The 23,809-nt window shown below is 45.2% G+C and overlaps 1 protein-coding gene and 1 long non-coding RNA gene across 6 annotated transcripts in view; one reads left to right on the forward strand and one right to left on the reverse strand.

The window, feature by feature from the left end:
* ME3 (malic enzyme 3) overlaps positions 1-23,809 on the forward strand; it is a 186,572-nt gene that overhangs the window by 81,779 nt on the left and 80,984 nt on the right. For 3 of the 4 annotated variants that reach the window (XM_035704041.1, XM_035704048.1, XM_035704042.1), the window contains exons 2-3: positions 1,566-1,699; positions 4,647-4,796. In XM_035704041.1, coding sequence (XP_035559934.1) covers positions 1,566-1,699; positions 4,647-4,796 — 284 coding nt within the window. Of the gene's footprint in view, positions 1-1,415; positions 1,440-1,565; positions 1,700-4,646; positions 4,797-23,809 lie in introns of those variants that run through there. The other variant, XM_025419368.1, reaches the window with a different exon arrangement.
* LOC112642055 (uncharacterized) lies at positions 6,865-12,822 on the reverse strand. Of its 2 annotated transcripts, none has more exons than XR_003125009.3 (3): positions 11,106-12,822; positions 7,457-7,634; positions 6,865-7,116 (listed from the first exon to the last, which is right to left on the reverse strand). It is a non-coding gene; the product is annotated as an uncharacterized LOC112642055 (long non-coding RNA). The 2 variants fall into 2 exon arrangements; XR_003125008.3 differs by having other exon boundaries at positions 6,865-7,145.

A 23,809-nucleotide genomic window follows, 5' to 3' on the forward strand; every position in this document is an offset into this window, starting at 1 on the left:
CCATTGTGGCGTAAGTTAACAATTCTGATACTGCTATGTGTATATACTGGAATCAAGTAAGTATACAGGTGTCAGATGGCGGGAGCTAAATCTCTCATGGGTGGAGTGAGAACTTACAAATTAGCAAAGTGATGAGGCTAGAATGATCCATGTGGTAATAATGGATTAGAGACATTAGTATGAAGTTTTGTTTAGCTTAATATAGATTCATTTCCTTTCTCTTTCAGCTGAGAGGGATTAGAAACAATAAAACCCCAGTAGGAAGTATCACATGTATTAAGAGCCCAGATCCTGGGTTCTAGTGTCATGCTTCAAAGAAGGAATCAGGCCTCATTGGAAAAAAAAAGATTGATTCTAGGATTGGGGCAGGCACTATACAAGATGAGCCTGGAGAATCCTGTGCCAGAAAGTAAGAAGTAGATGAAAGAGAGGAAAAAAAGAAAAGGGAAGGGCAGGGATGGGGAGGGAAGGGTAGGGGAGGGAGGAAAGGAGGGAAGGGTAAAGAAAGAAGGGAGGTGAGGAGGGAGGAAGGAATTAAAGGAATATGTCAAAGGGATATGGCAGCCAACTGAAAGAGTTCCCAGTGGCCAAAGCTGGAACAACTTGAGTAACAAAATAAATAAAGCAGTATTAGATTATAATCCAAATCTAAAATAAATACCAATAAGTCCATTCTAATATAAAGAAGTGATTGAATAAAAATATATGAGGGAGAAAAGATAAATCTCCCATGCAGAAGAATTCCGAGAAGGAAGTCACTTTACAATGGAAAACCCTGACAAGCACTACCCAGCCAGGTGATCAGGGTTATCTCAACAGTGATAAATCGTGTTGAGAGTGTGTATCTTGATCTGATGTGATCAAAATGGCACTTCACCCTAGAGTCTTCCTTCTAAAAACCCATAACCCCTACAGAGCCATGATTAAAATATGAGACAAATGCCAGTAGAAGGGTACTGTATAAAATACGTGACTGATACTCCTTAGAATTGTCACGATCATCAAAAATAAGGAAAGTCTGAGAAACAGACAGAGGAGCCCAAGGAGACATGGTAACTAAATGTAATGTGGGATCATGCAGAAACAACAACAAAAAGGACCTTAGGTAAAAACTAAGGAAGTCTGAATAAATCATGACATTTACTTAATAATCATGTGTCACTTTAAATTTGTTAGCTCTCACAAATGTGCCGAACCAATATAAGATATTAATAAGAGGGTAAATTATGTGAGGGGATATATGGGAGCTCTCTGTACTATCTTATCATTTTTTTCTATTAATCAAAAACTGTTCTAAAAAATAAAATATATTTTAAAAAACAAAAACTAACACCAAAACCCTGACAATGTAGACATTTTCCCCATTTTTTCCAGGAAGAAGCTGAAGCTCAGGAGAGTCAAAGTAACTGGCACAAGATTGCACAGCTGTTATGGCAGAAGTGGGATTTGAATACAGAGCCCACTGTTGAATCAGTGACTTTTGCCCATCTGCTGATGGAACCTCTCTGTTTCTTAGTTTCACTCATATCCCTTCATGTGTGTGTGTTTCTTTCTTGTTCTCTCAGGGGATGGCCTTTACACTTGAAGAAAGGCTGCAGCTTGGAATCCATGGCCTGATCCCTCCCTGCTTCCTGAGCCAGGACGTCCAGCTTCTCCGGATCATGAGATACTATGAGCGGCAGCAGAGTGACCTGGACAAGTCAGTGCCTAAAGTCACCTCTCTCTACCCAAGCCCCGGTCTGAGCTGTTCCCTGTGGCACACAGGTTTTCTGGTACTCTCCAGAAGGAAAGGCTGAGATCCCTGAGAGATCCCAGCCCCAGCCCCGCCTTCCACACGGTGGTGGTCTCCCTGAGGGACAGGGCTTGTTATGACAGAGGCCTTCCCACTCAGAACTGGGAAGGGAGATGAACTTCTAACAGGTGGAATTTGGTTGGGCCCCTGGGAAGTGGTGGTATCCCAGTCAGCCCAGGAAGCTCTGATAGGGCTTCAGCAGACCGTGGTGGGGTTCATGGAAGGCATTTCACTCAGTGGGAAGAAGGGGAGCAGGCATGACAAATGTGTCAAGAAAGTGGTGGTACATGGCCCATGTCCCTGGAATAAGGGGAATGTTGGGGAGCAGAGCAGGAAATGCACAGTGATGCCTTGAAAAGGACCTAGGATGTCCTATGTTAGAGGTTTATGGGAACCGTTAATAACCCACCTGCCCCTCTGGGTTCTTCCAGTGGGGATAATACATGAAGAACCAACTGAGGGATCACAGGGTCAGCTTTGTCAGTTTTACTAAAGAAGGTAATGACCTCCCAGGTCACATGGCTATGAATTGGTACAGTCAGGATTCGAACACAGATAATTGGCTCCAGAGTCTGCTTGTACCTGCTTTGCTGTGCCATAAGCTGAGAGGCTTGTAGCTTGGTGGCTACAAGACCAGACTCTAGTATTAGACTTAGTTCAAATCCTCATTCTACCACTTCATAGCAAAAATCACACAGCATCTCTAGGTCAGTCCTCATTTGCACCATAAGTATACCAGTGGTATCTAATTCATGTGCTTATGATGAGTTACAGTTAAATGCATTCGTATTATAACGTGCTCAGAACACTTATCTAGTAACTGTAACTTATAACAGCAGGCACTGTATGAAAGCTTGTAAAATAAATATGGAACCTTGCTAAGGGCTCCATCAGAAATTTAGGGGGAGAATATAGGTTCCCTACATATCGATAGAGCTTAATGGCCAAGACTTGGGGTCATTGATGGTGTGGCTGTCCCCCTAGGGGCAGAGCTCAGCAGCACATCTGGGTGATCCTGCACCCACCTTCCCGTGTGCTTCCCCCACAGTAGCCATTGCTTCCAAATGTGGTGGATAAGGAAACATCTGCTTACCCCCTGCTCCCTCTATTCCTGAAGGGCTGAACTCTATGGATATCACTCCCATTAACTCTAAGGCCATATGCAGCCCTGGTCAAATATTCTCTCCCTCTTGTTTTTTCTGCTCATACTAGGTCTAGCTATGTCACCCTGAAGAGCAAACCAAAAAAGTACACAATGAATTCAACCAACAATATGACACATGCTCTAACTTTGAGCAACCTGAAGTTCCCTCTTTTGTTAAATTTGCAAAGAATTAAAGTCTAATGTGAAATCCTCTTTCCTAAAAATCAGAAGTCCCAAATCCTTACCCCTCTGTGTTTTGTTTTGCTTTTTTTTTTTTTCAGCTAGATAGACCCTACTAATATGCCGGGGAAGACATGGCAGGGCCAGGGCAGCAGGGGACATGCCTAATCCTAGGAACCCCAGAGAGCTTACTCCTGAGGCTCTGTTGACTACTCTGACCCACTTATTCCCAGAATTCCTTATTCCAGCAGGTACTCAGGGAAATGCTAAGGAAGCTCCCCAGCTTCTTTTGGATAAGAGTAATGGTATACTGGTAAATGTTTACTAACTGGTTCTGGGGAACTGAGAGAGCCCTAATTTGAAGCATTTGCCAATTTCCATGATGTGAACACTCCCAACCATGACCAATTTTAAGTTACCAACTAGACATCACTGAATGTAGAATTGAGAAGAGACGTGTATAAATGGCTACTGAGTAAGGAAAGCTCACGTTAGTAATGAGCTCAGATGCTGGCTATTCTAAGCAGAAATCCTCGCTTCCTTCTAAAACACTATTTTTCCTTCTGAACTACTGCCTTTGGGGAGGAAGAAGAGGCCCCAAGAAGTCTGACTTCCCCACTGTCACAAAGCTAGTAAACAGCAGAGCTGGGATTCGAACCCAGGACCCTGGTACCACACCCAGGGATCATTCCCCTATTGGAATACCTCTTCCACCCTATTCCATGCCAGGGCTCAAGTGCCTCCAGGCTGTCCTAAACTGTTGTCCAGAAAGGGCATGGTTATCGGTAGTCACCTATACCCCATCATGAATTTCAGCCCCTGGGTTTTTTTCTCTCAGAACTGTGAGGGGTTTTTTTGCTTTTTCAGGACTGTGAATGAAAGGGTCTTTTTCTGGCTTAGTGATTTTAGGCTTCAGGGAATAGGTGAGAAAGAGAGTTTTTTTAGAGTATGCCCCCTGAGATCAAGCAGTACTCAGCCACTTATGAGCTTTGTTTCCAGTCCTGTGTGGTGGGAAAGTCCAATTCATATACCACTGGTGTGTTTGGGATTTTCCTTGACCCTACTCCACCCTAGCATGTTATTATTCTGTTGTCATTCATCAATGTCCACACAGTAATAGTACAACTAACCATCTTGCACCATGGTTGAGATTCTAGAGTCAGATTGCTTAGGTTCAAATCCTTACTCTGCCTTGAGACCTCAGGTGAGTTATTTCATTTCTCTGTGCCTTTGTCTCTCCTTATCTTAAAATAGTCAGCATTTTAATACCTACTTCACAAGCCTTTGGGAGTTTTAAATGAGTTAATGTAAAATATTTAGAATAGTGCCTATACCATGAATAAGTAAGCACATAATATTCTCCTCATTTCATAGAAAACAAGACCCATGCTTAGGGGAGATGGGGATTTGCCCATGAACGTGCCATTGTAACCAGCCACACGGGAGCCCTGGGTCTTTGCATCAAGGGCCCTCTGTGCTGCCACCTATGGTGCTCATGTGACCAGCTTGGTTCTTATCTCCCTTTCCAAGGTACATCATTCTCATGACGCTCCAAGACCGGAATGAGAAGCTCTTCTACCGAGTGCTGACATCAGATGTGGAGAAATTCATGCCCATCGTATACACTCCCACTGTGGGGCTGGCCTGTCAGCAGTATGGCCTGACCTTCCGCAGGCCCCGGTGAGCCGTCCTGGGGCATGGGCTCAGGGAGGGGCTGTCTCATAAAGGGGAATCAATTCTGTCTTCTGGCCTTGCTTAATGGGACTCTGGAGGCTCTTCCTGACTGAGCCAAAGGCTCGACAAGACATTTGATTTTAAGCACTTGCTCAGGAAATTACCCCATACACAGAGAAATGAGCCTAGAGAGTATATAGCCAGGGATAGTGGAGCTCCTCCACCTCCGGATGATAAATGCCCAATATGTTGTTCAAAGTTGGCCTGAGAGGTATTTCAGATTGTTTTTCTCTCATTATCCACCTACCACCCACCCCCACCCCCGCTTTTCTGGTCATCTCTACAGTGCCGACAGCTCTCTTGCCAATTCAGGCCAATGAATAATGGAGTGTTGGATACCAAACACTGAATTCTTTTGCTGACTCAAAGAACCAGTATTCATTCCTTCATTTGGGCTTGACTCAGATTCCACTTAAAATGTCATTTTATTAGGCAAAAATCTGGCATTATGGTTTCTTTCAGAGCCAAAGAATTTGGGGCAGTTTTCTAAAAAGATTGCTTTTTTTTTCATGATGTTCAGAACATATATATATTTAAAATATATAGAAAAGGAAAATGGGGGAGTATTTTTTAAAAATTCCTCAGTGTAAGGTGCCTGGTAATTATCAATACATATTTCTAGTGCTGACGATAAAAAAAGTTGCCTGAGTTTACTATATATAATGGAATCACTGTTTTGGTCTGTGTTAGAATATGTAAAGGTATAATGTACTGTGCAGAGATGCATAACTTATGTTTACATAAAATTTATAAATCTGTTTATAAATCATTTGGTATATGAGGAACGTGTAACCATAGATCTAGAACTTCTTTTGTTAATTTGGAAACACAGTCTTCTGGTTCTGAAGCCAGCACTTGGGGTGAGCCTGGCAGGCCAAGCACAGGGACTGACACTGGTTCTCTTCCTTTTCTCATCCTGCCATCAGTCTTGGCCAAGGGCAATGTGTCAGATCGCATCTCCTGGGGGATGTGCAGCCCTGGAAGCCCACATGTCCTCATCACTCAGAATAGCCATGCTCCTGCAGTCCTACGGGGAGTGCTGCACAGAGGCCCCGGAGCATTCTGGTCTTCAACCTACCTCTTTCAATAGGAAAGAGACTCCTTTTCTCTTATTCTCATTCTAAAACCAGTCTGGGCAGAAACCTTGGAAGCTGACAGTACATTTCTAAAGGATGCAGGACTCAATTTACTTCCCAGTTCCTATCAGAAAGGATCTTCCAGGCCCTCCTTCCTGCACAGTGCAGGTCAGCTCACTTCCCTCCTCCAAGGCCAACAGCAGATTCCAAGGCTTAAAGATACAAGCCCAGCACTTTGACAAAAGTAAGCGTGTCACCTCCCAGCTTCCTACTCAGAAATCCCATGCCCTAGCTACAGTGGTCTATTCCCCATGCCCAAAGATGCCTGGCATTCTGGCTCTCCATCCCTTCACATGTGGTCCTCTCTGCCTCCAAAATCTTCATAATCTCCTCTCCTCATTCTCTGTCCATTGGAATTGAGGCTAGCCTTCAAAGTCACCCAAGACTAGGCTTCTCTGCCTTCCCTCATCCACATGGGCTGTACAGCTCACTCAGCAGCCCCCCTCAATTCATCACACATACTTCTAATCCATAGTTACACTTTTTGGGCTTCATGGTTTTAATTATTTGTATATCAGCCTCCTCTACCAGAACACACATTTCTTGAGGAGGCTGGATACATGTCAGATCCATTTGTGTGAACTAGACCAGTGCTTGGCAAGCACTTGACACTCTAATGGGAAAGTAGCACTGTATATGGACTAGAAAGAGCTAGGTCTTCGCAGTCAGCCCTGAGTTTTAGTTTCCTTGATGTTGGGTGCGTTCCTTATCCTCTCTCAGCCTTCATTTCCACATCTATGAAATGAAGGTAATAATACTACCTACCTCACATAGACATTGTGAGGGGAAAATGTGAGGTGGGGAGGTAAGGGACCTGGCATAAATGTGTCAATTTGCCTTCCATGACTGTTACAGGAAGAAGAAAGAATTGCTAAATGTTGAGTAATATTATACATACACGCTTTTAAATTTTTACAAAGAAAATTGAATCATTGAACATTTAATGAACTCACATATTTAGTAACTACAGACACAATTTGGCTCTTCCAGAACCCACTTGTTCCTCAAGTTCTTTAGCCATAGGCGTGCAGCTGAGATCCTGTGAAATGCAAGGCCATCCCACTTCCAGGCTGTATGGGGGCCCTTCTCCACAGATTCCATGGGCTAGATTGTAGATTCCATTGTGGATTCTAGATGGACCAGTAATAGGGTCAGGATCCTGCATATACAGAAGGCTAGTGAAGGTAAAATTTGCCTCCAAACCCACTCCAGAATCCAGAGAACACACAAAACTGTACTTGAGTTAATGGACATTTATGGAACAGCTACTAGATGCTGGGCATCATGTTACATGCTGTGAAATTACCCCCCAAAAACAAAATATGGTTCTTGACCTCAAGGAAATCCCTAGCACAGTGAGGGGATAGGCAATAATTATGTAAGTTAAATATGATAAAAGTTTTAAAAAGTAAGAGATTTAATAGAGGCAAAGAAGTACAGGAGTTTATGGGAGAGACAAATTTATTTTACCTGGGGGCAGTAGGAATGCTTCACAGAAGAGATGATATTTGAGCTGGTCCTGGAAGACTGATTAGGTATTCCATGGGTAAAGAAGGAAGAATGGCCATTCCAGAAAAGGGCATGGTATTATAGGCTTCATAGACACCTGTGTAGCCAGCTCACTTGGGTATCTCCCCATCTCCTGTGCCTGGCAAGGAACATAAGGGAAGGGGAGGTAGGCTTTACATCCATTGGCTTATAATGGATCCTCCCATGTCCTGTGAGGTTAGCAGCATCTCTATTTCACAGATGGAGAAGCTAAGGTGGCCAGAGGAAAGAAACTTGTCCAAGATCAGAGTTGAGCAACTGATGAAGTTTGAATTCTGACCTTGAGAATCAGGAAAAGCCACAACAAAGACGTGACATTTGAGCTGAGCCATAAAAGACAAAAGCAAAGAATCAACACAAAAGTATTTGCTTACAATGATCCAGACACACCCACCTCCCCCTTGCTAGAATATAAGGCCTCAGACCTCATGTGGATGAAACAGGAGAATAGAGAGATAGAAGAATTGGCCAGGGGCTCTGCCCAAAAAGAGGAAACTGCTTGGTGTCCTTCCCACCAGCCAAGGGGGTTGGAGTCATGAGGAGCCATGTCCTTTGGGTCCAGACCCCATTGGCAGTTCTCCAATGGGTCAGCAGTGGAGAAGGATGTGGTGGCTGAGTGGAAGACTCACATGGGTGGAAACAGGGCCCTGCCAAGGAGTAGAGCCCAGAGAACCAGGTCGGCCCTGAGTGGGTGCAGTTGGGGTGCTATAGAAGCTGGACACATAGTGTGGAAAATAAGCATGCCATCATTCCAGCAGGAGACCTGCAGTTGACCTGGAGCAGGAGAAAAGGGTGATAATCAGGATGCTTAACTGTTTACAAAAGGCCAAGTACTATCCTAAAATCTTTATATATATTAACTCATTTAATTATCACAATTCCCTAAAAGGTAGGTACTACTCTCATCACATCTACACGTGGGAAAACAGAGTCACAGAGAAATAGCTTGCCCAAAATCACTCAGCTCATAACCAGCAATGCCAGCACTCAGACCCACACAGTCTGAACCAGAGTGTGGAAAGGTTCCACTGCACACACTGCCTGCTGCAGTTTGGGACTTTGGTGGACATTTGGGGCTGGGTGCCCTTGCAGCTCCAAGAATGCTTGATTCCCCAGGGCTCTTAACATGGGGATTGCTAGGTATCATTTCCCGAGCCTCTCCTGGGAGAGAATAATCCAGCCAGGTTCTGGGCCTGAGGCTGTGCGGGGCCGAGGCAGGCATGGGCAAACTGAACTGGGTTCTTAGATCCTTCCCTCACACTCTTGGTATGGACTTCCCGCATATGTTTTGCACAAACCCTTCTTCAGATGATTGCCCAATTAAACTATTTGACATGTGTCATTCTGAGCTGTTGCTCCAGATTTCCATTTGGCTGCATTCCAGGTGTCGATTCCACACCTGCCTTGCTCCTGAAGGAAGTGAGAGTTTGGTCTCCACCCTAGCCCTGAGCTTCGTCTGAGGCCTGGCTTGGAATGGTTTTATGGATTAGCATCTGAAGGCAGGACAGCCCCAAGGCCAAGAGGGAGAGAGCCAGCTCCTTCTCAGTTTCTGAAATGATAAACATTCCTGCTGGGTTCCCAGGAACAATGAAGTCTTCTGTGAAAGGGCCTGCTCCCCCCTCCGAACCTAATTAGGTCCAGCTGATGCTAAAATTGAACTTCCAACATGCTTGCGACTCTACATCACCTCACGACCTTGACGGAGATGCTAGACTATTCAGGGGCACCTGAGTATCTCTGGGCAGAAGGTTCTGGGCTCCGTGGAACCTCCTCTGCCTCTTCCTGCCTCTCCCTTGGCACACCCTCTACATGTGCCTCCATGGGCCATAGAGCCTGCATAGCCTGGCTTGAAGGAATGGCCTTGAATGTTATTAACATATGACTCCGAAGAGATGCAAGCCCAGGAGGAGGCCAGACAGGAGTCCAAAATGCAGCTCAGCAAAGGAGGGGCTGCGAGGGGAAAGCCATTATGGTGTAGACTGTTGTCCAGTGTGAGCAAATACCCTACACGCATCGCCATCTTGACTAACCTTGTCTTCACCTTCATCCTCTTGGGCTCTGAGAGGATGCACATCCCCGTAACCCTAACATTTCCCAACCTCTGTGTGGGGTTCACCCATGTGCATGGTGAAGGCTGCGTTGCAGGTAGTGGAAGGAGCACGGACTCTGAAGCCAGGCAGACTTGGCCTTGCATCCCAGCTCCTGATGACTTCTGACGATCTGGCACTGCCTCAGTCTCCTCGTGTGTAAAATTGGAGTGATGCCCCTTCATGTAGCTGCTTGTGAGGATTCAGTGAGATTCCACCTGCCCGAGCCACCCTCAGGCTCTGTCATCTGACTCTGAGTCACCTCCCCAACAGTCTCAACTGTGAACTGGCTGAGGGCAGCTCTGTCCTCTGAAGGGCTGTCTTGCTCTGCTGTTGGACACAGGCCTGAAATGATCTGTACTTGTGCGTAACGAGCACACCTGTTAGCAGGTGCAGGTGAAGACCTAGAGGCTGCGGCGAGCAGGAGAGGGGAGGGGAGGGAGTGGGCCTTGGCTTCACTGGGCGGAGGTTCTGTGGAATACACCTGAAGTCAGGTTTGGATTTGGACAAGGTCAGTAGCCCTGGGCGTTGAGCCAGGCTGTTGTCCTCCTTATCTGCAAACAGGTGGGGTTCTGCACCCAGGCCAGTAGCATGTTTATAGGACAGTAACGGCTACCATTTATTGCATGCTGACGATGCTCATGGTGGGCCCAAGGTTAGGTACTTCAAGTGCTTTATCCCTGAGCCCTACACAACCCCAAAAGGGGCTCGTTACTTCACTCATGTAAAACTAAGGCTAACTTGTCTAAAACACCACAGCTGACCCAGAGCCAGTTTTCTGTTTCTCCTGCAATCACAGTGGAGCTACTTGTGGCCCTGGCAAACATGATACCTCAGAGATAAAAATATTTGCATGCTTGCCTTCATGTAAGTTCCCTTGCATGACTGGCCTGCACACACAACAGACATACGCACACACACACTATATACCACGGTGGGCAGAGCACCAGGGCTGGAGTGCAGAGGGGATGGGTCAGTTCTCCCATTAACCATGTGGCCTTGGAGCCCAGCTACTCCCCCTCTCCAAGCCTGGATCACAGGGACTGTCCATCTTGTGGGGATCAGATGAGCTAAATGTGTGTGAATGTGCTTTATCCATTGTCCAGTTCCTCACAAGCTTCCAGGGACATTACCTTTTTCATTGCTTCTTCTTCACCCCAGCTCCCAAAAAGGGGTGATCAAGGCTCATACTCACCTCCTTGGGCTTCCTACTTCCCCCTCACTATGTCACACTGTTGTCTCATTTTGTTTTTGAATCCCTGTATGCTTGTTTTTACATTGGAACCTTTTTATCTTCAGCCATTTCTACCACTTCCATCACCTCCACCACACACACACACACACACACACACACACACACAAGGGCCCCAGGGCACGTGCTCTGCTTCCCAGATGCCAGCTGAAGCCATTTCCAGCCATACACAGGACCAGGGGACACCAACATCTTGACTTAAAGCCACTCCGGAAAACAAAGACAGCCTTACCTCAGCAAATGTCAGAAGACCCTTGATACCCAGGGACAGCCTCTGAGCCTGTCATAATCCGGACCCCAGCCCAGCTGGCAGTTGATCAGGAGCAGACACATACACCCCCAGCACAACTGGAAGGCAGGCAGAAAGCAAGGATCAGCACCATCAGACTGGTTGCCTCCTCCCCATCCTTAGGGCACCAAATCCTGATTCCTTTGGCTGAGCTCACTTGACATCCAGTTACACCAGGTTTCTCTGCCAAGCTGTTTCAGCTGTGCTGCTGGAAAAGCTCCCTGGAGCAGAGCAAGCACAAGGTCTGCAGCTGGGTCTGCTTAGCTTCACATCCTGCAGCCTTGGTGAGGAGGAGTCGAGAGACGTGGTTTGGAGCCCTCATCCCACACTTCCCGATGACCCTGTAGGCAAGTCACTTAGCTCCTTAGTCTCGAGTCAGAGTGTAGGGCTGGACTATATGGCTTCTGTGATCTCTTCCAGCTCTAACCACTTATGATCTAATAACCCAAACTCTATAACCAAGTGAGGAAGGAGATATTTAAATGAGCCACAGTCACATTATATAGCTGAGCCTGTTTCCCCGCTGGTAAAATTAAGAGGGTCAAGTTAGAGCCATAGTTCTCAGTGATAACTGTGCATTAAAAGCATGTGGGAGCTTTAAGTCAGAATTCCTGAGGCAGGTCCCAGGCAGCTTTCCTTTTCAAAAGTTTGCCTGGGATTCTCATGGGCAGCCAGGGCCACAAACCACTGAGCTGGGTGACCTCTACAGTTCTTCCAGCTTGGATCTTCTGTGACTTTTGGGGAGTCAACCAGCAGTCTCTATTTTCCAGGCCACCCTAGCCTGGCAGTATATTGAAGATTAAGGTCATGATAATATAATGGAACCTCCATCTCCAACTCAACCTTCAGCCAGCCTAACTGTTGAACCTGCTGCCAGATTCCCTCATGTCTCATTCACGGGATCAGTGGAGGAGGAGGCAGGGAGGAGTCTCCTGTGTGCTTCCTTCCTCCTCTCCCTGTTTCCTCCTGAAGCCCCCATCACTGCACAGCAGTCCTCCCTTTCCCAAACTGCACACTTCTCCGATATCAGTGGTTGATTAGACAGGAAAATGCATCAGACCAAAGATGATCAAGCATTCGACTGAGCACGTGACCAGCATGGCCTGGCTCAAAAGATGGGCTGGCCCAGTTGGAGTCCTTTTAGAGAATGTGAACAAGAAATGGGAAAAGGTACGTAGGGAGAATTTTGTGGTTAGGAAGAGAAATGAAGGCGAAAAAGATGCTATGGTGTAGACTTCAGAGTTGGGTTGTGGTAAACCAAAAGCAAATGCCATGAGGGAACAGAAGAGAAGGAAGTAAAGGAACAGATCTGTGGAGAGAGGAAAACAGGGCATTTGGGAGAGAGAGGAAGAAGTAGGCAGAGCCAGTGCTGGTCTCTAGCTTTCCACTCCAGCTCCTGTTCACAAATTTACCATAAATTTTTCCCCGATGGTAACTTAAGCAAACCTCCACCTTAGATCACGAGAGCCAGGCCAAAAAGACTCTGTGGAGTTGGATCCAATTAGTGCCCTGAAGCCCTTGTTAATTGGGTGGGTGGAGTGAACCACTTAAGGGAGGGCATCACAGATTTAGCATGCTTTAGAGTCACCCCAGCTCGGTAAAACACAGATTCAGGGGGACCCTGAGGCTGTGGGGGGCAGGGACCACACTTTGAAAACCACCGGATGAAAAGCTGGCAAAAAAAGTTGCTCACTGAAACCTGGTTGGAGACCATGTGAGGGAAGCAGGAGTGGGTACTTCCAGGCGCTGCTGTGTGTTAGTCACGAAACCCGGGAGTCCTGAGATACAGGCTTTGGTCCCAGTTTTAGCAGTGTGACTGTCAGTACACTCTTCCCCCTTTCCGGACCTCAGTGTGCTCACCTATAAAACAAGAGAATTTTATTAGGTGATCTCAGAGACTCCTTTCAGGTCCAACCAACCCTTATAGTCTGTAAATTGTGAGCAGATGACAACACTGTAGCTCTGCATCTGCCCCTAAGGTTTCTGGCATTGAAGGGAGGAAGATGTAAAAGTAGATGAAAACACATACTTATCATTTTCTGACAAGAAAAGACTTGCAGGCTTATCTGCAGAAGTGTCATTTTGCTGAGAGCTCTGACTCACACATGGGCACCTTCCCAGGCAGACCAGCTGGGCAGCCCATGGTCTCTGTCGCAGGTTGTTCCTCGCTTGGGAATTGATGCTGGAAAAGATCTAAGGATGGTGGCACAAGGGATCCTCCCAGAGCACGAGGTTGTTCTGCTCTTATTTGACACGAGGGTCGCGTGGAGCAGGTTAGATTGTGTCTGGATCCCACATCACTGAAACACTCTGGAGCGGAGAGATACGGAGAAGGATCATTTATTCTTGTGTCTGAATCACCCTGCTTTCAATCCCCGAAGATATGGGCTTTTTCTCTTTGTAGAGGAAGTTTGGAGATTGACATACAGAAAAGTGAGTTTGTTCTTAACAGTCTGGGACCCGCCTGGGACTTTAGCATCCCAAAGGAGCATCTGCTGTCTGGGGAGGACAGAGGAACCTCCACCCCACACCAGCCATCCAAGAGTTTGGGTGTAAGATCTACGAGCGAAGGTGGGAAAGGTTGAGCTGCCCCCTCACAGATGCAGAGATTGTATTTTTCTGCTCAAGCTGGAAGCAAATGAGCTTTATTAACTAGAACAGGATGTTCTGGGTTTGACTTCCTTTAGCCAAAGGCAGATTTCCCTGGCAATTTAAACAAACTGATTTTTGTTTCTTTTTTATGTGACTCTGTCCCTTTCCTCCTTTGTCCCTGGCAATCCCAGCCATGGTGATCAAAAGGATAGGGGTGGGAGAACTTCCTTGCTGAGAAGGAAATACGTACATGCAGGCAGCAGTTGAGTAGCCCTTTCCCCAAGTAACCTTGATCTCTCATTAACCTGTAAATTGCACGGCAGCTTGTGTTTGCTCACGCCAAGTTAATCCAAAAGGAGTGGCTTCTTAAGAGATGCTGTGAACAGTGCAAATATTTTGAAAGGTCCTGAACTAGAGGAAGAATAAAGGGTCATTGTTGTAGAATTTCTTGAAGAAAGGTGAATTTCTGTTTGCCAGAAAAGAACTCCACCACCAGCTGGCAAATCCCTAAAAATCCACTATTATAGTCAGGTCCTTGGATTGGTTCATTGCACCCCCAGGAGTCCCCTCAGATTTTCCATGGGCCCTGGAGGGGTAACATTGAAAACTTCATCCATGAACTGGTTTCTTAAAGACCAATCTTAAACCAGAATTTCCTAAAACCATAGAGATTGCAGGCACCTCAGTGGCTCAGTGGGTTAAGTATCTCTTGGTTTCTGCTCAGGTCATGATCTCAGGGTTCTGGAATCAAGCCCTACGTCAGGCTCTGTGCTCAGTGGGGAGTCTGCTTAAGGATTCCTCTCACCCTCTCACTCTGCCTCTGCCTCTACCCTTACTCTAGCACGCATTCACTCTCTCTCTCACAAATAAATTAATTTCAAAAAAAAGAAAGAAAAACCTAGAGATTGGGAGTTAGGAAGGATAGGTTTTGTGTGAGTGGGAGAGGGTTGGGAAGGAATAGGTCAAGAAGATTCCATCTGGGATGCTGCAGAAGGAAACAAGGCTCCAGCAGGGTGCCCCAGTGTGGCCTCAACATTGTCCAGAGGTTACTGGAGGGCAACAAGTGAAAAAGCCAAAAGAACAAAAATCAGTGTGGGTGGTGGAAGACGGACTTCTCCACCTTCACAGCGCTATGAGCTTGTCTTCTGGACCACAAGCTTCAGGAGGGAAATTAACTGTGTTTGGTTTTTCTTTGTGTCTCCCATGACACTGAGCACAGTACCTTCAGGCACCTTCCGGAGAGAATACTTAAAGGCTGTCTTCTGATTAGGTTCAACAAACATTGATTAAACACCATCTTCATGGTTGACCACCATCAAATACATGCAGGATCCGAATGGAATAAGATAGTCTATTCAACGTCTCTGACTCTGAGGAATTTATAGGCCAACTGAGAAAAAGAGCATCTCTGAAGAAATATTAGCCAGTTAGTAAAGTGTGGTGTGCATTGCCTACTTTACTTTGAAAGTGTGCAGGTAATTCATTGTGGTAAAAACTTCCTGATCTAAACCTTGAAAAAAGGATTTTGATTCCCATCAGGAGGTAGCCCAGCACAGTCCCTGACATACAGAGATTTAGTGGATGAGTTCCTAGCAGGAAGAACTGCATAAGCATGACATGTGGCTGGAACAAGCCAGAAATAAGACTCTTGGTGCTGGGAATACAGAAGACACTTTGGTTGCCCCATCCTCTCCTTAACAAAAACCCTGGTTGTCTTTTGTTTTGGTTTGGTTTTCAGTTATCTTTCTTTCCCCCAAATGATCATGTGTTTTGAAGAAGTCTTGGTCTTTCCCAGCACCAAGCAGTGGGTCCTGACTAATCCCCACCAATCACAGTAGAGTCAGTGACAGTTCTGGCCCAAAGACATGTGAGGGTAGTCTGCTGAGGACTTCTAGTAAAATTTTTCTTGTCACAAGAGAGCTCCTTCTTCCCGGGACATTTTCATGTCTGTGTGGGATGCATGGAACTGTAATGATCATCGTACAGTCACAAAAAAAAAAAAAAAAAAAAAAAAAAAAAACCAGCCCAGAGACCAGGCCAACAAAATACCCCAAATGGTCATGTGGGGAAACTGTGTCCTTGGTGACACTGTTGAGCCACTAAATAAACAAATCCTGGAGTTGCTTTCCCCTGGACTTCTTGTTATGTGAAATGAATTTCCTTTTTCCAGTCAGTTGAGTCAGTTTTGTGTTGCCTGCAGCTGAAAGCAATGCCCCTTCCTGAGGGGATGCTTGAGTCACCTCTGTCCCATAGCAGCAGCTCAGGTCGGTTTAGTCAGCACTTCCGATGCACCAGGCGCTCTTCTAGGTGGTTTACCCATTGAGGGCCCACAATATCTCTCAGTGGTAAGTAATACTATTGGGCCCATTTTCATGAAAAGGGACACCGAGGCACCACATATGAAAGTAACCAAAAAAGGTTACCCATTAGTACACGGGAGAGCCACCCAGGCTCCAGAGCATACACCTTCACTGCTGCCTGCACAACCTTCACGAGCCTCTTTGCTCTGTGGACTGAGCACGTCCAGGATGGAGGGCTCACCACAGAGCAGAGGGTGTGAGGAATTCACTCCACTGATGCTGATGGGGTGGGGAAGGGAGGGCTGACATGAGGTGGAGTGCGGGCTCTCCATCTCATTAGTTGGAGATCACAGCATCCTGTTGAGTGGGGAAGTGTCACAAAAGGATTTCTCAAGAAGGGTAATTCTTGAGAACTAAAGAGGAAAGGCCACAGGGGACTATTGTATTTACTGAAATGCCAGGAGAGAAGAGCCAGAAAGGGTCCTAGACACGGAGATGAAGGTGAAAATCAAGGGCACTGAGGAAGAGGACCCTGCAGCACTCAGACCCTGGTGTGATGTGGAGGTGAAGGGAGAAGGACTGTCAGACCCGAAAGTGGCATAGCATGGTGACAGTCATGGAAAGTTGAGATGGGCTCCAGACATGCAACCTTGAGCTGGATCACCACCACCACCACTACCACTGCCTTTCATTGAGTGGCCAGGATGGTGATGATCATGGTACTTTTATTATCTCTGACTCTCACAACAGCATTGAGAGATCAGAAAGCATGATCATGATTGTCCCCATGTCACAGAGGAGACATTCAGAGGTGATAGGGGCCTTGCCTAGAGCCATTGGGCTAGTGAGTGACAGAGTTCAAACCCAAGTCTGTCCTGTTCCAATGCCTCCCCCTCCTTTCTTATTGGAACTCTCTCTAGTCCTGCATCGTCAAAACTCAGCATTTCTTTTTTTTTTTTTAACTCAGCATTTCTGAATCACATGTTCACAAATATGTGCACCCCCTCACCCAAACAACATGGGCAAAGCAAGCACATTCCTTAGATTGAATGGTGTTGGCAGCAGGTATCTGCAGGAGTCCACATGCATCAGCTGGGCTGGAGTCCCCTGGGGGAAGATGGGTAAAGTGAGGCTGGGAACAGGGGTGCCATGTCAGGGTACCTTGTTAGAGCACATCAGGAAGAGAGCCAGGGCTTGCACCTTGGCAGGCCCTGCATACCTTTTAGGCATGTAGCAAGGACATGCCGATCACCTCATGGCTCCTGTCACCATAAAACTCCCTTGAGTTGGTGTCGGGATATTAGATGGCCTCCAATTTTAGAAGCACCCTGCACAACCAACGCAGACATTACCCCTGTGGCCCGTTCCCCAAAACTCCCAGATAGCACTCTACTCTGGGTTCCAAGATCAGCTGAGGCATTGGCCTCCTCAGAGGACTTTGAAAAGAATCCTCAGGTGGAGCCCTGTCTGTGAGGAGATGAAATTGGTTAGCTCTGAAGGTACCCTGGGCTCCATCTGCATGTCTGTAGGTTCACCTCCCTTTGCAGCACATGGTGACAGGATCCTGCAGCTGTAAATCAACCAGTTCAAAAGCCAAGAGGGGACATGACAGCCTGCCCACCAGGGGTACAAGTCAGTAGAAATAGTAGGACTGGAACTCCGGTCTCCCACCTCTTTACTCCTTTCCACTGTGTAGAGAGATAGATGTCTCCCCATCATTTGAATCAAGCTTAATTCACAATCATTACTTACATGTGTAAAGTAGTTTGAAGTTTTAGAATGAATACAAATATAGTCCTGTCAGCCGCTCTGTGAAACAGACCCACAGCCCCTTTCACTTGAGGAAATGGAGGATTCCTGAGGTTGACTCCCCTAGGCTGTACAAATAGTAAGAGGTAAAACTGAACTGTTTCTGTTTGCCATCCAGGACTCTTCCCACCACTGGACTATAAGCTTGTGATGGGCAGGAGCCATATTTATTTAGCTCACCATTGGACACCCAGCACTACCCAACACAGAGCCTGGCATATGGGCCTTGTTGGATAGAAGGAAGGTGTATTGAAGGATTAATAGTTAGAATAGGAGCATTGATAGAAAAAACTTGGAGTCTCATTTTCCTGACAACTTCTTTTTAAAAAAAAAAAAAAAAGATCTTATTTATTCATGAGAGGGAGCTATAGGGAGCTTGGATACCTAGTCCCAGGATCACAACCCGAGCCAAAGGCAAATGTTCAACCACTGAGCCACCTAGGTGCCCCTTTCCTGTTGACTTCTAATAGAATCCTAGATGAGGGGCGCCTGGGTAGCTCAGTCAGTTAAGGATCCAACCCTTGGTTTTGGCTCAGGTCATGATCTCAGGGTGGTGAGATCGAACCCTGTGTCATCGGGCTCCATGCTCAGCTCAGAGTCTGCTTGTCTCCCTCTCCCTCTGCCCCCTGCCCCCCCGTCAAGCATGCACACGTGCTCTCTCTCTTAAACAAATCTTAAAAAAAAATAATCCTAGATGAGTGAGATTCTGTTATTAGTAACTTCTTTATTACTTTTGTTTAAAATGCATAGCGTCTTAAATTTTTGTTAACATTAACGTAAAAGATTATTTGATTCCTTTAAGAATCTTCAGCAGATAGACCGTCCAGGACGTGGGACAGAGTAGCGCTCAGTAAGTGCCAGGATAAGTGTTTCTGGAATTTAATAGAATGTAAAAGATAAGCTGGGGAGATGAAAGCAATTGCAGAGTTTCTATGTTACTGGGATAATTAAAGAATTGAATTTATTCCACCTTTGCAAAATAACTTTATCCACAAATCCAGGTTTATCAGTTGGGAAGAAATCAATAGCTAGAGTGGAATGCAATTATGACCTGCATTTCCAGAATCTTGGGTTCCAGAGGATTAATAACCGTGTCCAGTCCTCATTACGAATGAGATGCAGTAGGTTGTGCTTGCTGGCCAGGGCAGGGCGGCCCTGCAGGAGCCAGTCAGTGCTTCTCGCCTACAGCCAGGTAGGGGGTAGGGATGTTGGTGTCGGGTTGTCATGGTAACTTTTTTACTGACTGGAAGAATAGATGAAGCCAGAGTGAACTTCTTTGATCAAATAGGGGTAGGAGTGGGAGTCACCAGTGGTGAGGAACAGAGAGGCTTCTCTCTTTCTAGACAAAGGCAGTGCAGGAAATTTGAATTTGAGTAATAGTAGAACACACTCAGATAAGGTGCTAGCTAGAATAATTAAGATAAATATACAGTTAAATTATTCTGATTATCAGACTGGGAGGTAAAACCTCTACGGAGGCCAGTGGTTTTAGACTTCCATAAAAGTCCACTTGTTACAAATCACAGCCTCCAATGTTCTTTTCCAAGACTGATTCACTGTGTCGGGAGTGGGGCCCAAGGTCTCCATCCTAAAACTGCCCACAGCTCGTTGTTCCCCCAAGAGGTATTATGTATTATGAACTACACTGGCATCACATGAGCCATGTTTTTATAAACTCTGCTCTGGGTAAACACAGCATCAGAGATCAAGCTGGAGCCGACTCAGCTCTTCTCACCTGATGGGAAAACTTAGGAAAAATCACTACCCCTTTCCACTTAGTTCTAGTTAGAACAAAAACAAAAACAAAAACAAAAAACAAAAAACAAAACAATAATAAGCCACTTTAGTTAATACAGTGTACTTTCAATCTTACATTCTGCCAAATGCTTCATTAATTGACCGAAACCAGCAGTTTTTGCTTTGCCTGATGCCCTCAGCCCACGTCCCCCAGCCGCCTGCCTCTCCTTTAAAATCCAGCCGTGTCTTCTTCCCCTACCACCTCCTTCATCTCCGTCCTCCTTCCCTCACGGCAGAAGATTTTGCCCCTCCCTCTATCTGTGCACAGGGGCCTCTGCTAATACTTTGTTAATGAACTTACTACATTATGATCCAGTGGTTATTTACAGATCTGCTTTATCAGTCAGGAAGCCTATCAGACCAGGTGTCTTATTCATCTTTATATCTGTCCTTTCCTTTCTAGTCACTCCTGGCATGGCAGTTCCCATATACTAGAATCAGTGAATGAGTATGAGCCCCATAAAGGCAGGAATGTTTGTCTATTCTGTCAACTGAAATAAATATCCCAAGTGCCTAGAACAGCACTTGTCGCATAGAAGGCTCTAATAAGTAATTGTTGAAATAGATCATGAATGAGTGCTTTACCTCATACAAGCCAATAGGGAAGAAAGACTGGAGCTACAGTGTTTTTCAGCGTAACAGTAAAAATTATCCACAGTGGCACCAATATTATCACAGCCTCTTGAACAGATTAAGATCTCCAATTGATATTTCTGTCATCTGATAGTTTGGGGTTACCTATCAGATGGTCACAGACCCAAGGTATTCCAATAGAGAAAAAGCAGTACTACTGCAATAGTATAGCTCATATCTACATCAATCAGATCAAGTCAGCTTTTCTTAGCCTTACTTATCACTTTTTTTAAAAAAGATTTTGTCTATTTATTCATGAGAGACACAGAGAGAGAGGCAGAGACACAGGCAGAGGGAGAAGCAGGCTCGCTGCGGGGAATCTGATGTGGGACTCCATCCCAGGACCCGGGGATCACAACCTGAGCCAAAGGCAGATGCTCAACCCCTGACCCACCCAGGTGCCCCTACTTATTACATTCTTCTACTAATAGTAAGCCTGGAAAGTGAAGGATTTTCCGGGATAGTTTACGTGGATTAATCGGAAAAATAGCTTCCATCGAGCACTGACTAAATGGGCCAGGCATTGCATTGTTTTCCATATATGATTTCTTTTAATTGTCACATACAACTTTATTAGAAATGTTTCATTATCCCTATTTTACAGATGAGGAAACTGAGGCTCAAATGTACTCGTTTGTCAAGGTCATTGACAAATGACTTGAGATGGAAGTCTATGTCTCTCTGAGCCTCTGCTCTTGAGCTTCACAATAACACCAATGTTTTGAATTGAGTGGATCCAGGTGGGACTTACTTCTAACCAGAGAAGCACACATCTTTCCCCAGGCATTTCAGAGTAAATACTTTTTGTCCTTGAACATTCCTAATCTTGAGTTTTTTGAGACTTCTTCCTTTAAAGACATTTGTAGTTGGGAGGCTACCCTCTGTCAGAATGACAAGTTAAGTCAAATTCTCCCTGCCCCCCACTACTCCTGATGAGTGGCCCTTCCAGGCATTTGATTCCAGGTACTTAACTGTCTCTTACATGTGCTTCCAGGGATCAGGGTCCCTGAGGTTTGTACATATGTTTTCCCAGTGAACTTTTGTCCTCTTTGAAAACTGCATTCTGTTCTCCTTTATTAAATTCCAGCTTTCATGACTAATATGTGCTGATAGCTCCAGAAATGTTTATATAATAAATTAAAGTGGGCAGAGTCTTCCGCTTACAAATTGCTTCAAGATAGGATGCAGATGCCTACCCATAGAATTGTCTCATAAATGCGAGCATAAAATGGATTCGAGCTTTTACAATTTCAGCTTGTCCTTGGCCTAGGGGCCTGTTATTTCAGTGAGTCTTGATAGAGTTCTGCGCTCCTAGCCCAGAGGCCACAGAAATTTATGACTCAGTGGGAAAAACTTTGTGTGACTACTCAAATCTGCTTTGGAAAAACAAACAGGATGTTTTTTGCCTTCCTATCTTGCACATACCTGAAAACAAGCAACACACTGGCAGGGCCTCTGAGTCACAATTTCAGAGCCTCTGGTTTGAGGATTATTTGCTTGGATAAATCAGAAGTTCATGTTAGAAGAGAGCCACCTTCCAAAAAACTTATTGCCCAGAGACCCAGATTAACTAGAGTTCTATTAGACGACAGGAAGGTGTTTGTTTGTTTTGCAAAGTGGAGGCATGTGTGGGTCTGTGCCATGTTCACAACCATAAAAGAAAATGAAGAGTGTTAAGTGTGACTTCTCAGGAAAAAGGGGGCCTGAAGCCTCTCTGATTATTATTTTTGGAGGAGTAAATATTTCGGTAGAAAAAGAAACTCCTTTGTACCAACTCTGTCTGGGTTTTCTTGGCACATTTTAATATTTTCAAGTAACAGCTGAAACCACATTAACCTTCCCTGTTCTAATTGGAAGCATCTGTGAATTGTAAAATCAGAAATTTTTGATTCTGCACTGATTTGCTATTTGGACAGGGGTGTCCGTTTCAGCTGAAATTTCCATCTATGGGACATTTTTTTTCATCTCCTGATTATAAACTCCAGTCAGCCAATGATGTGATGGAGACACAAGGCACTCTTCATCAGCTTTTCCATGTATGCGTGCTTTTTAAATGAAAACCACACTTTCTTCTTTGGCTATTTGTATACCTTATCAGGATCCTTTTGATTCAAAGGGAACAGATGGAGAAATTCCCCAACCCTTGGAATGCAACTCGAACAATTTTCTCCTGCCAAGAAGCATTCATAACCAATGACACCAGAGCAGTATCTGAGATTTGCAAATTCTGGAAAGAAAAAAATAGAAAATAATTTAAAAGTTAATTCAATTTTTCTCTTTGCTAATAGATGCCTATATCCTAAAGGGCTTCATGTTTTACAAATATCTCCTAAAACTTCAATAAGAGACCTGAAGGTAAAATGCCTTCTCACCTGCTTGCCTGTACTACTTAGGCTAAGTCCTGTCTCCATGATCTTACCTCATTTCATCCAGCCTCAGTATTCTCCAGTATAAATGGGAACCATACCTGCCTCCCAGATCTGTAGCTATGAGTAAATGGTGTAGTATTTGTAAAATGTTCCCAATGGGAGTGTGAGTCCATTCAGTCTGCTCTCACAAAATACCACAGACTGGGTGGCTGATAAACAACAGAAACTTACCTCTCACCGTTCTGGAGGCTGAAAGCCTGAGATCAGGGCACTGGCATGATTGGGTGAGCCCCTGCCACCCCTCCATGGCAGATATCCTTATCCCCACGGGCAGAAGTGGCTAGGGGGTGCTCCACGACATTTTGTAAGACAGCAATCCCATTTCTGGTGCTTTGTGTTGTTAGTAAAGTTAAAATTTATGACAACACAGGAAAGGATTCAAAACGAGGGCACCAGAAAGATGAGCTCGGCTTTTCATAGTAGACACCCCATAAATGTCTGCAGGATTGAATTTAATAGACTGGACCTGCAGATCACTGTGTTTTTGAAAGTGAAAAGGAAAACAAATAATAGTTGTGCCAGGACAGAGGCAAACCAGAACATATAGCCACCCTGTCTGTGAACCATCATACAAAATTCAGTGTCTTTTGGAGGGGAACTGACCCTCATTTCTCTGGTAAACATTTATTAAGCTCCAACTTAAGATTTAATTGAGAGACTACTTTGCGAGTAACATTTTCTTTAATGTTCACACAAACCTAGTGAGACAGACTTAATTGTTAAATTAATGATTAATTAGAGCTCCATTTAAATAATAAGCAACTAATGCTGAGATTAAGTAATTTGCCAAAGTTGCCCAGCAAGTAAGAGTTGGTTAGAGCTGGGATTTGAACTGGGGTCTGTCTGGCTACAAATCCATGGCCTTGCTACTATTCCATAGATTGATTTCTTCCTCCTCCTCCTCCTCCTTCTCCTCCTCCTCCTCCTCCTACTCCTCCTACTTCTTCTCCTCCTCCTCCTCCTCTTCCTTCTACTTTTTTCTTCGTCTTCTTGCTTATGCTACAAATACTTATGAAAGCTTCATCTTGGTTTTATTATGTGTTTTTATTACTTCATTTCTCCTTTTGTACCTTTGTTCTGAACTGCA

Source organism: Canis lupus, chromosome 21, assembly GCF_003254725.2.
Source record: "Canis lupus dingo isolate Sandy chromosome 21, ASM325472v2, whole genome shotgun sequence".
In the NCBI taxonomy this organism is placed as follows: Eukaryota; Metazoa; Chordata; class Mammalia; order Carnivora; family Canidae; genus Canis; species Canis lupus.